Source organism: Gambusia affinis, linkage group LG13, assembly GCF_019740435.1.
Source record: "Gambusia affinis linkage group LG13, SWU_Gaff_1.0, whole genome shotgun sequence".
Lineage (NCBI taxonomy): Eukaryota > Metazoa > Chordata > Actinopteri > Cyprinodontiformes > Poeciliidae > Gambusia > Gambusia affinis.
The window spans coordinates 24,105,473-24,118,152 of record NC_057880.1 but is presented as its reverse complement, the minus strand read 5'-3'; the positions used below and the strand labels follow the sequence as shown (position 1 = coordinate 24,118,152).

General features: G+C 36.5%; 1 protein-coding gene across 2 annotated transcripts in view; it reads right to left on the bottom strand.

Moving 5' to 3' along the window:
* Positions 1-6,630: 6,630 nt before the first annotated feature.
* Positions 6,631-12,680, bottom strand: part of LOC122842596 (gamma-aminobutyric acid receptor subunit pi) — a 59,205-nt gene continuing 53,155 nt past the window's right edge. For both annotated transcript variants that reach the window (XM_044136620.1, XM_044136622.1), the window contains 2 exons: positions 12,363-12,553; positions 6,631-11,795 (listed from right to left, as the gene is read on the bottom strand). In XM_044136620.1, the coding sequence (XP_043992555.1) occupies positions 11,430-11,795; positions 12,363-12,553 (557 nt within the window). In that variant the 3' untranslated portion in view covers positions 6,631-11,429. The remainder of the gene's footprint in view (positions 11,796-12,362; positions 12,554-12,680) is intronic.

Here is a 12,680-nt window from a genome sequence, read left to right as displayed (position 1 = left end):
AAATAATAAGAAAAAAAAAAGACTATTCTAATGGACTATAACAGTCATAAGAGAAGTATAAGGACACCTTCATAAATTACAGCAGAGAATATTTCTATTCAAAAGATGAAGCTGGAAGGAAGGGGAAATCACATGTTTAAGCAACATGTGATGTTGCTCATCTGCATCATCTGCTCTGGTTTTCTCTAACCTTCCAAGGAAACCTTACTAACGGTAAGACATGCCCTTAAAAACCACTGTAAAGGGTCCGAGCCATCACTACATAGGCTCTGCCATTCATCAGATCCCCCTCTATTCTACCAGCCTGGCCAATGGAAGAGCCTTCAAATCAAGACAAAGGGACTCTTCACTGTGCTTCAAGGGTTTTATCTTGAGAATTTCTGCCAAAGAGCACAGGAGGTCAAGGACTTGAAAATGATGAGTCAGCATCAGCACCGCCAAGCAGAATGAAAGAGCAAAAATCCTGGAGTATATCAGGAAGAGCCGCCAGTGATGGCCTGCTAAATCAGAGGTGTTCAAACTTCTTCTGTCAAGTTAAAAGTAGCTGTGGGCCACAAAAACTTTCTCCGCTTTGTTAATAATTAAAAAAAATTAGATCATTTTATTTGTATTCAAGGCTACAATGACATGATACGAGTCCTAAATTATTTTTATTTTTATTTAATTTTTAAAACCCTCCTCTTTAGTGTGGTTGATAAATGGGGTGCACTCTATTCTTCTTGCATCCAATAGAGTATTTTTATGGTGCTATGTGATATTAAATTGAAATAAAAGCCATAAAACGTGACTTGTTAGTGTTGTTAAGTTTTTAATTTGAAGACTATTTTAATTTGTCTGCAAACATTTATTTGATCAGTGAAAATTCATTTTACTTTAATTTGTTTTAAGTACATCACCAACAGTCTGGTGAAATAAATCTGAGATCTGCACAGAATCATGTAATCCAAGATTACAGAAAATATCTTAGTATACTTCTTGAAATAAGACAAAACAAATATTACTTAGCTATAACAAGCTTATTTTAAGTAGGATATTCCTTAATATTGATGAAAAAAACTTGTTTTAATGTTGATTTCACTTATAACATGAGAAAAATGTTTTATTATAAGTGAAATATAAGAAATATTTGACTTAGATCGAGCTGTTATATCTTGTTGAAACATTCCTTGTAAGTTAGTTTGGCCTCTTTTGATGCGCACCACAATATTTGCACTACAATTTGCAGCGGTGATCAGTCTTTGAACTGAGGTCGACTTTTAAAACGTTTTACTTGACTCTTGTGAAGAAGCAGCACAGGAACTAAACATGAGCTAACTGTGTAAACTGGCTGAGAATCCATGTGTTTTAGAATAACTAAAGTATTTTTTTTTTCACAGAACTGACTATGAGACAATAATGGAAAAGCGTACTAATTTAGCTATTTGGAAAAAAAGTTGAATGGATGCTGTTGTGATACCTACACACTCACTGCTGGTGATAGCTGTTTGCTGGTTCTTCAGATCACACACAACCAGATCACATGGTCTTCCTCTGGTGGGAGTGCAGATGTCAAAGCTGAACAGAGTGAGCGGCCATATTCACCTGTCACCCTGTGCAGGTGCAGTGAACCAGCAGCTGTGCTTTTCCACAGACATTTTTCTCTTCTTATCACAATGTGAAAAGCGCTGTTGAAATTAATAAACTGAAGGATGATTTCAGTCCTTTTAGCAGCTGCAGGAATAACACATGCTGGCTCACTGTCATGCTGTAGTGGCAGACTGAATAGAACAGACATATGGTTAATATGATTAGTAACACCTGTGCTTTATACTCTGATTAGTCAGTGGTGTGAAAAAATGAGGTCTACTTCAATTTGTAAAACAAACGGTGAAGCTAAATCTGAACCAGGTGATAATGAGAAAACCAAGGTTTGGAGAGCGGTGGCGCTTGTGATAAAATATTGGCGAGTATTTTGAACATAGCGAGCTAAAGGAACGCGTTTAAAAGGTTTGATTTGAAATTCAATTTGTAGAATAATGTCCCATTGGCCCAAATGTGCAAATTACAAGGAAGGCTGATTGACACAGAATGGCTGCTAAGAGGTGCATAAAATTGCATTTAGTTCAAGTGCTGCAGCACAAAATGGTTTGCAGGTATGTAGTTGGACAACATTTTTTCCTGAACCTTTGCAGCCATACTGCTTTATTTTACTCTGTTTTGTGATAGTAAACCTATATTAAACATTATACTGTGTGTGACTTTCACTGCATTCTTTCTCTGTTCCAGAGTAAAACAAAAAGTCTTGATTGAACTAACTACTTTACATCTTATATTCAAATTGGCCACCTATCATAGCATTTTAGTAGTACTGTTCATAAAATGTGTATTAATATACACAGTAATGGGTCAAATTACTCATTTCAACCTTTAAACTACATCTGTCTTTGTAAGGAGCATTTAGTGAATTTTTTTCCAGATATATAGTTTCTATTCTACAAATGTAGCTCTATTTTTTAGAAATTAAATTGCCAATAAGTAAAGCAGGTGGATACTTTGACAGTGGATGCAAAAAGATGGCACATTCTTGCTAATATGTTGGATTTTTGAAATATACATAATTCCACATTTTTTTCAAACAGCACAGCATCTTGGCATAGTAAAACTTGCCCATTCTTTTTTTGTTGTTGCAAAAATGGCTCTAAATTAATCAGATTGTGAGAGCATCTAAAGTGCACTGCCCTCCATTGAGTTGGTGAGATTCAGGCCTGAACTCAAGATTGGAAACTTTAATTCTCTGGCCATTTCATCATTCTCTAGTTCTTTTGGATGGATGCTTTGGGACGTTGTAATATTTGCTGAATTCCCTCCACTTTTGCTAAGGCGCCAGTTAAAGAAAACAACCCCCAATGCTGCTACCATCATGTTTCACTCATGAGTAAAAGCCAAAAGGTTCAATATTTCCCACCTCTTTTCTTCTGTGAGCATAAAAACATATTTTACCATTACCACATGTTTTTTGTGAGACTGAAAATGTATTTTTTGCTATATTTAGCGAGTCCTTGATGACCTCCAACTCACTTTTAATGACATTTACATGTCATGTTCTCTAGTCTTTACTGTCTTGAAGAATTGTCGAGAGACATGGTCGATAATGCAATTCTGATCGGAAGCCCCCATAGTTTGGCTGTATTTTTTATTTTATTTTTTTAAAGCAAATCCAAAAAGGGGTCTAGTCAAAGCGCATGGTACTGTAGTTCAGATTTAATGACTGTAATGCAGATTTGAACAAATTTCTAAAAAGAAAAAAATCTTCATAGATTGCACTAATTATACAGGACTATGAATCTGAACAAACATAATTTGAATTATTCTTAATGCTTCTATATAACACCAGTAGCTCTATTATATAATTTCTATTAATGCTACACTTTCATTTCATGTTACACAGAATATTGAGAAAACGCTTAGCAGAAGTACATAAGCTGATTAAAACAATCTTCTTTTTTTTAATTTTTTATCAGATTTGCATTCACAATATTGTCTTCAGAATCCCATTTGTCCCTGTAACTTTAGGTAAAGGTAAAGGTCACTTTTTATATAGCATTTTTTCAGCAATAAAGTGCTTTACAGGTTTTAAAAGGAAATACAAACCAAATAAACCAAAGGAAAAAGCAAAAGAAGAAAAATGATGTTGATCCAAAGTAAATAAACTAGATACTCCTATTCAGGGTTGGTAGATAAGTATAAGTAAGTGTCCTCTGGTCTAATTCCTTTTCTGGTTTGGAAGAATGGGAGTCTAAAAAGAGTAGGAGTAGTTGCTAACGCAGTTTTTCTGGATTGTAAATTCTAATCCCTGTTCTGGATTGCTAAATAAGTGTAAGTATGTATCCTCTGGACTTCTGGGATGCTAAATAAGTATAAGTATTCTCTGGACTTTCTAAGTGTACTCTAAATATGTAAAGGTAATGAGTACTCCACAGTTTCTAAGTAATAATAAGAACTAAATGTTCCTGTTCTGGAAGAATTTTTTCTGGGGTCTCACCAACAGGGAATAACATTTTTACATTTCATTATATCAAAGATATCATCAGTGTCATCGGTTTTTGTTGGGGTTTTTTGATGACCGCTGTCTCAGTGGATCAACATGTGAGTTTGGCGCACTGTGCAGCTCTTTGCACTGCAGTGTATTCAGCGGTGGTTCCTTGATTCCATACTGCCATCTTGTGGCAACACAGAGCAGCACATGTCAGTGCAGTGTAAAAGGAACCTGCTGTTACCTTGCAGGGATCATGTGAGCTGTTGTAAAATGGTTTGTGAGGCAACAAAATCTCCACTATCAAATGCCAACATGAATAACAACATACAGGTGAGTGTCATTAAATTAGAAAATATGAAAAAATTAGTTTTATCTCAATAATTTAACTCAGAATGTGAAACATTTTATATAGATTAAAAGGGGAGCTATTTCAATTCTTTGTTTCTGTTAATTTTGATTAGATTTGTTGAGAGTATTGGTGAATGAAACTCATCATGGAGACCAAAAAACAAAAAACAAAAACAAAAACAAAAAAAACCCCAGAAAGGCCAGGGAGAAAGATTAATGACATTTAAAGCAGAATTACGTTGTAAAATAATATCCAGGCAGGTTTGTAGGGAACATTTTTGCAGCTTTGTCCTAATTTCTTATGGTACTGAGATTAAGGTCCAGAACATTGGCTTTATTGTGCTGATGCCCTTTGGTAATAAATTTAATTGTAAGTCATTTTTCAGTCAGAAGACACAGTCATGTTCAAATTCTGCTGATTTCTGAAGATATTTCTTCAGTATTTCCACTGAATGTGCTTTTTTTCATGATAACATCTTTTTAATAAAATAAATCAATCTCTATATCAGCAAAACGCTCGCAGGACATCAAGCTGCTGTCCGCATACTTCAAAGTTTGGATGTGAAAATGCTCAAGAGGATACTCATGTATTTGAAAAACTAAATATGACCTTTACTGTCAATGACATAAAAAGTCATGTGTATCTTTAGTCTATGTAAATATCAAACCTTAACTTTAAATAAACTAACATTTTGGTAAGGCAAACCAAGGAATAAAGAACAAAACAAGCAATGCAGAACTTTTTTGAGACCACAAAAGACATTTTTTATTTTTAAGCAATTCCCTCTCTAGTTTATCCTCTGGGTACAGCTGGGTAATGAAATCATTAAAAGGAGAAATCTGCAATCTGCTGCTGCCTGGCAGAGCAAAGTGACCTGATACATCCTTAAATGAAAGCATCTTGCACAGCTCTGCCATTAAAACTAATTCGGTGTGTGCTTTTGTGTGAGTGTGTATGAGAAGTGGGGATCTTAGATCATCTCATCTTCTTCTAGAAAACCTTCAGGGAATTAAGACCCACACAGACTCTCCCACTGGGACTCTGCTGCTCAAACAGCAGCAACACTAAACAAACTGATTCATGTGTGAAGGTTTGCAGGCCTTACTTCCTTCAATCCTGTTTGAACACAATTCTCTTTGGAGATTAGCTGGTTGGTTAACTTTAAAACTATTCTGCTGAATTCTGATCACGTTTTATTTTCCAAAGCGTTTAGTAAAGATAAAATCAACATGAACAACATTTATTTTTATTATGCTAACCAAGAAAACCTTACCATTTGGCTATATTGCATTGTAAATCAAGATGAAACAGATTTTCCATCCATCCATTTTCTAACACCCTTATCTCTTAGTGGGGTCAGGAAGTGCTGCTGCCAATCTCCATCTAACGCTCCGGGCGAGAGGCGGGGCTCACCCTGGACAGGTCACCAGTCTGTCACAGGGCAACACAGAAACAAACAGGACAAACAACCATGCACACACACACACACACACACCCACACGCACACACACACCTAAGGAGAATTTAGAGAGCCCAATTAACCTAAAACTGATTTTGAGTCAGTTTTATTGTATTTATTTAATTCTATTTTTGAATATTATTGGACATATTTCACTTGTAAAATGAACTTGGCATTACATTTTTGTAAATATGCACAGTGATTTGAGTTTAAATTAACTGCATTCCTGTAATAAAATTACTTTTTTCAAGTAATGAGTAAAGTAAGAAAAGGTCATTAGATTACTGTTACTTCCCCGCAAACGCACTGCATTTTGAAATTGTAATTTTGCATGTGAGCATCTCATGACAATCATCAATAAATCTCAAGTATTTGGAATTGAGCGATATTCAGAAAAAACAAAAAATGTGTCACAGATGGCCTGATCACTTGTTTAATTATTGTTCTTTCACCTCGTCTGGATCTGTTGTCAATTTAGAGAATTGATTGAGAATTAGAACTAAGTATCCATTCTGTTCTTATTCCTTTCTAAACAGATCTGCACAATAAAGTATTTTCTTTTCTTATCTCCTCACTGATAAAAGTATTAACAAAACAGTAATGATTACTACCAGTCTTCTAATGCTCCTTTATTAAAATTACAAGCTGTATCTTCATCTTTTTTGAAGGATGAGTCGGTTCTTCAGCTCTTAGGACTCCTGCTGGGTGATGAAAAGCTACTTAAAAACCTTCAAACAAAACTGGCAAAGCATCAACAAATTACACATTAAACCTTTTTATTGCTATTATTCACATTCATACACCAGATAAACATGCATAGTGATATTGTTTATTTACAGTAGATAAAGCAACTGGATGTTACTACTGTGTATAAATACATTTGACAAGAAAATGTTCCGTAAAGTAAAGTTGTTCTCTCAGTTGGTAGTTAATAACTGACAGGTTCCCCCACACTGGGGGATGAAAGGTCTCTATTTTCCATTTTCCTTTAAATATATCCCTCCACTGACGTCCTTCAGCGTCGTGTCCGTCCAAAACAATGTTCATTCAGTGTGTTTTTAAAATATGACTGGGTCTGCTGCGACATGGGATCGGTGTTCTCTGTGTTGTGGCTCTTTGGCTCCACATTTACATGCATATGTTAAGCTTAACAAGCTTAGCAAAGTAATAATAATGATATCAAATATAAAAAGTAAATGTTTTCCAACATCCACAGAGAAGATGTCACTCACAGTTTGGTGGAAGGGTCTGAAAATTTTAATTTTCTAAATTTTAAATCTCATGTTTGGCAATGAGCTTTCTACTAACCCAGTCCTCACAATTAGCTTTTTACAGTGACCAATTCTGTACGTTAGACAAAATAAAAGAACGTAGAAGGAAAAAAGGTACACCTAAAACCATGCAGAAAGGAAAATACAAACTAAAAAATCCTATTTTTCATAAAATATCAGGCAAAAGAGATAATTGAAATGTTTGTCTGTAGACGGCAGACAAAGAAACAGATATAAACCCTTGGAGCTAAAGCAGGTCATTACTGTACATTGACAGTTTAGCTCTCCTTGACAAACCCAAAATTAGGTCTTTAAAAATTAACTGCGGTTTTAGTTCACCAACTTTGAGTTTTTCACAGTAATATTGAGTAAACGGCAATAAATAAACATGCATCTCTTTAGTTCAACTAAATCCTGTTGTCTGAGTGTTGTTGTTTTCATCTGCTCGCCTACAACATGCAGTTTATGTATTCTCTAGTGACAGAAACAATCATGGTAGATTCTTTTCAGCAAAGCACTTTAAGCATTTGACACTAAAGGGAAAACTAACAATAATGAAAGCATCTTCTTTGGCTCAAATCCCTGCGAGCAAACAAACCAAGGCATTCTGAAATCGGGTATATTATATTTTTACACCTGCTGTCCAGATTATAATGTGGTGGAGGTCACCACATTATAACTTAGCCAGAGGGAAAACTGAAAGCCCAAAGATAAATTCAAAAGTCGACAAAGTTAAAACATAAAAAATAGTGTATTTTATGCTCCCTAACAGAATTATAAAGTTGTTCTTCTTTCAAAGAGAACAAGGTCGAGCATATCATTGTGATCACCAGCCAAATACTGGACTGGTTCCCCTTTTGTTGACTCCTTGAGGCTTAGGCTCCTCTACAACGCTGAAGGTGTGCTGCAGCATCTTGTAAAATGTTAGAAGCATGTCCTCTAAGTTCTGTTAGCTGCAACTTTATGAATTCATATTAGTCCAATGGATTTAGATTTGGAAGATTTGAAGGCCAAGTCAACACCTCAAACACGTTGTTGTGTTCCTCAAACGATGAAGGTACATTCAGACAACTGCACTGCTTCCATAAATGGGTGTACATGATCTATAACAATGCTTGGGTAGGTGGCGTCAAAGTCAAAGTAACATCTGCAAAGACATTTTGCAGCAGAACATTGTCATTATCATGCTAATGCGACTTGCCTTCTCTTCGTAGCGCTTCCTGGTGCTTTGTGTTCCCCAGATAGCCAACTCACGCTCACCTGACCATTCATGGATTGTGAAAGAGAATTTAATTCATCCGATTGTTGGTTATTTCTGCCCCCTTCTATCAGAACTAGTATTGGCCGTAATATATATAACATATATATTAATCTGCCATTTGGTCAGCAGTGGCTTTTCTGTTGGATAGATCCAGTCTATCCAGAGGACAGGCTGTACATAAATGACCCTGTCACAGAGTCACATCTTCTCGTTCCTTGGACCACTTTAAATAGAGACTGACCACGTCAGACTGGGATGTTGGATGGTCTGACCCAGTCACAAGGCCACTATAAACTCAAATCCTAATGTTTGCCCATTTCCTCTTTGCAACACATCAACTGTGGGCACACAGTCATTAAAATGTTTTGCCTGAAGGATGTACTTTTGTTCTATATTTTGTTCTGACCCTGTCACCGTTACACTTCAATGTGTGTTCAGTGGACACAGTGGTTTCCTATTGGTTTTTTTCTGTGAAGTTGCTACAAAAACACAATCACTGGCTACACTTAGAATGCTTTTTATGGCTTTTAAAATGTAATAAAGACATTATAGCCACTTGCTGCCCCATCCTGGTTATGTTAGCATTTACTAGGATGGGATTTCTCCCTTCTTTGTAAAAGTTGAATCATGAAAACCAAGAAATGCCATGCTGCTTTGTTTTTGTTGTTCACACTGCACACAGGCTTCCATCCTCTTTATTTATTTTGGCCATTTCATTCCCATTCCACAAAGTCTGGCTACTACTTTATGTTTTTACAAAAGCCCAGCGAGAAACAATTGCTAAAGCCACAGAGACAAATACTGCATGAATAATGTATCACTCACCATCTCACTGTACTTTAAGTGTGGCAGTCCTGCACATCCACATGTCTAATCTGTTACCCCCACTCTGTGGACATTGACACCACAGCGTGAATTAGTAAAAGCTTAACTATCTACATCCAAAGTTTATGATATGGTGATAACGTTTAGTTTTTCTGTCTTTGTCAGGTTTATTTCATTCCACAGAATTGATTAAGAAGAGAATAATGTTTCCTTTTCCCCCTCAGTGGGGAAATTTAGGTCAATTTAAGGCGAGTCTCAGGAGACAAGATTGTAATTTACCACAGCATCACATGAGCAGGCAGTATTGACAATAATATGTTCTATGATAACTAAATATCCCTAAAAAAACCCCATTTTTGATAATTAGCTGCTACTTCGGAAATGGTTTGATATATACAGGGGAGGGAAGGTATTTGAGACAACTCCATTTTCTAAAGTTTTTCCACTTTCAAAGAATGGAGAGGTCTGAACGGTGAGAGACAAAATCTAAAAAAAATCCAGAAAAATCCCATTTCACTTGTATATGAAGTTGGTGTCTTTTTTATTCACCATTTACGCCGCATAATTTCTTTATCCTTCTGGTATTTTAGGATGCACCATTTCTTACAGATTCTTTTTATGTTTTGTGTACTGTGTTCATAAAATTCACAATGTGCAATTTCTTAAAAGGGAGTGAACACAGGGGGCTTCAGACTCGTATGATGATTAGTGTAATAAAATTGGTTTATAAATGATTAAAGGCCACTATATATATTCATATTCTCAATAAAAAAAACAAAAAAATGCAAGCAAACAGAACTTCACTGCAACTCACAGAGTGACAGAGAAAAAGATTTTTCCAGCTCTGGCAGGAGCGATCATCCATTTGGAGAAAGGTCTGGAGTTTTTGTCTTTTTAACACACTATGATGGGTCATTTTCACCTCACAACTACCATCGGTTTTTTTCCTCTACTTCCTCCTAAATGTTGCAGAAAGAAGATGAAGTTATAAAATATCGATGATCAGTCCGTCACAGCAGAAAATCAAAGTGCTGTGGGAATTTGCTCTCACATAACAGCCCTTGTGAAATCTGTCACAAAGCCTTAAATCACAGCTCCATTCTGAAATGAATATATCTCAAGTAGAAAGAATGCAATAGCCTTTTCCTGCTTTTCGATTGGTAAAACTGTTCAGACCTTACGTTCTCTGAGTAAAGCTGGTTGTTTCTTTTTTGCAAAATAACTGATTTATTTTGAAAAACAGGAATGACAAGTATACAGGTGAATCTAAGTAAATTAAAATATCATTAAAAATCAGTACGTAATATAATGTTACTACATGCAGTGGTGCATTTTGTAGTCATTTCCGTTCATTTTGACTACAGCTAATGAAAACTCCAGATTTAATTTCCCACAGATTTGAATATTACATCAGACCAATTACAGAAAACAGCTAGAATCTAAAAAATATCAGCCTTGAAAATCAAGGCAAAGACTTCTAATTTGTTATTATCGAGTTGGTTGAGTTTTGTTTCTTAGCATATTACTGGAAAGTTGTGTGGAAGGAAAAAAGCAAAGGTGCAGGCTTTTTTAAGTGGAGCTCTTCTTAAAACTGACTGTGGAAATTTCACTGATTTTGGAAAAAATAGCATCTGCCGGTGTTGTTCCACCGTGTTTAGCAAGCCGTCAGAACAACAATCAACATTTAGAGCACTTTCTGCTTCCCTCTGTTGACAAACAATGTAGAGATCCTTATTTAGATTTTCAGCAAACTATCCTAACGTAATCCTACTACAGAATCTACGAAGCATTGTCAAGAAGAGGACAAACGACACCAGAGCCAACAATCAGAGTAGTTAAAGGACGTCATTAAGCCGTGCCACACTGATCCAGCAGTTCATTCAAAAGAGCAGCAACCAATTATTGAGCATTTATATTGTAAAAATGGGGAAACCTTTCACCGGACTGCTATTTCAACTATCAATAATATTCTAATTTATTGAGATGCACCTGTTTCACTGTTCAAAATGAAGCTGCAATTCTACCTTTTTTAAATAAATAACCAAATAAATAAATAGATAAATAAAAACAATGGTCTCATTTGCGTTTGCTACTTTGCTTATGAAACCAAATGTAGAAACGGTATAAACCCATCTCAGAACACACCTTGTCAATGCTTTCTGTACATACATACAGTAAAATACACTTCTTGTCTACATACAGTCTTTGCCTTACACTCTCAGAGACACACTGCCGCTCTAAAGCCAATACTAGAAGTACAGATAATATGTCCAGTAGAGCAGGTTGACAAAGACAAAAGAAAGGGGGAAGGTAACTCTGGAGTAGTTGTCTATGTGGTGGGGATTCTCGATGTGACAGCAGCTTATAAAGCGGAGGATTTTACGTAGTGTGGCAAGAGTGGTGAGGCACCAGTTGGTGGGTTCTGGAGGGGACACTTCAGGCTTTGGCTCACTGCCTGAAGGACTGGAGGGGGTGACGCTGAGTTCTGCCGAGGCAGGAGCCGGCGGCGAAGTGACGACGGGCTCCTTGCGTCTCTTGGCTCTGTTGGAGTGCGTGGAAATGGTGGTGACAATGCCGTTCATATCGTCGTCCATGTCGTGCATGTGGTGGCGGTACTGCAGGACAAAGGTCAGATGGAAACACAAGATGGATTAGAAACTTGATAAGCGGTTGAACGGTTCATGAACATGATTATTACAACAAAGATGATCATCATTACGGCAAACAGAATGACTAGGATGACGACAGGTACACCAACCTTCACATTTATTGGCACAGTAAAGATGTATAAAAAACATTTTAACTTTTTAAACATACAACAAAAAGAATATTTCCTGAGCTTCCTAAATGCTTTGGTAGAGTCAGATCGAGATAGTTTCTGACCAAATCACCGTCCAGTTGGACCAATCACCAGTTACGATTTCTCCACCATCATTTCAGACGCCTGAGATGACGGGGAGCTGAAAACTTGTGGTGAGCTGAAAATAACTCATTGCTATTTGAATTTTTACCCAACTATTGTTTAATATGAGGTATTTTTTTCACTGCTATTTAAATACTTGAAATTAAAAGTTTTTCATTTTTGTTTTAGTTTCTTTTCCAGGAGTGCCAGTAATTGTAGACGGTGTTGTATGATACTGAACATTAACAACAATGTTTTTAAATATATAGCAGAGTCTCACCATCAACATGTGAGCATCAGCATGAGTTAGAGTGCAGAAGTGAGCCACGGCGTACTCAATAAGAGCTCCAAAGATGAAGCTAAAGCAGATTCCCAAGTAGACATCAATGGCCTTGATGAAGCAGTTGGCATTGGGCAGCGATGTCCGGGCTCCCATCATCAGGGTGGTCATAGTCAGGACTGTGGTCACTCCTGTCAAACAATAAAATCAGCATTGGTCCATAGAGATAAGTGATAAACATGCTGTTGTTCAATGACTGATTCAAACCCCCCAAATTCTAACAGCTGTCCTTTTAACTGTCCTTTCTCTTTCCACATT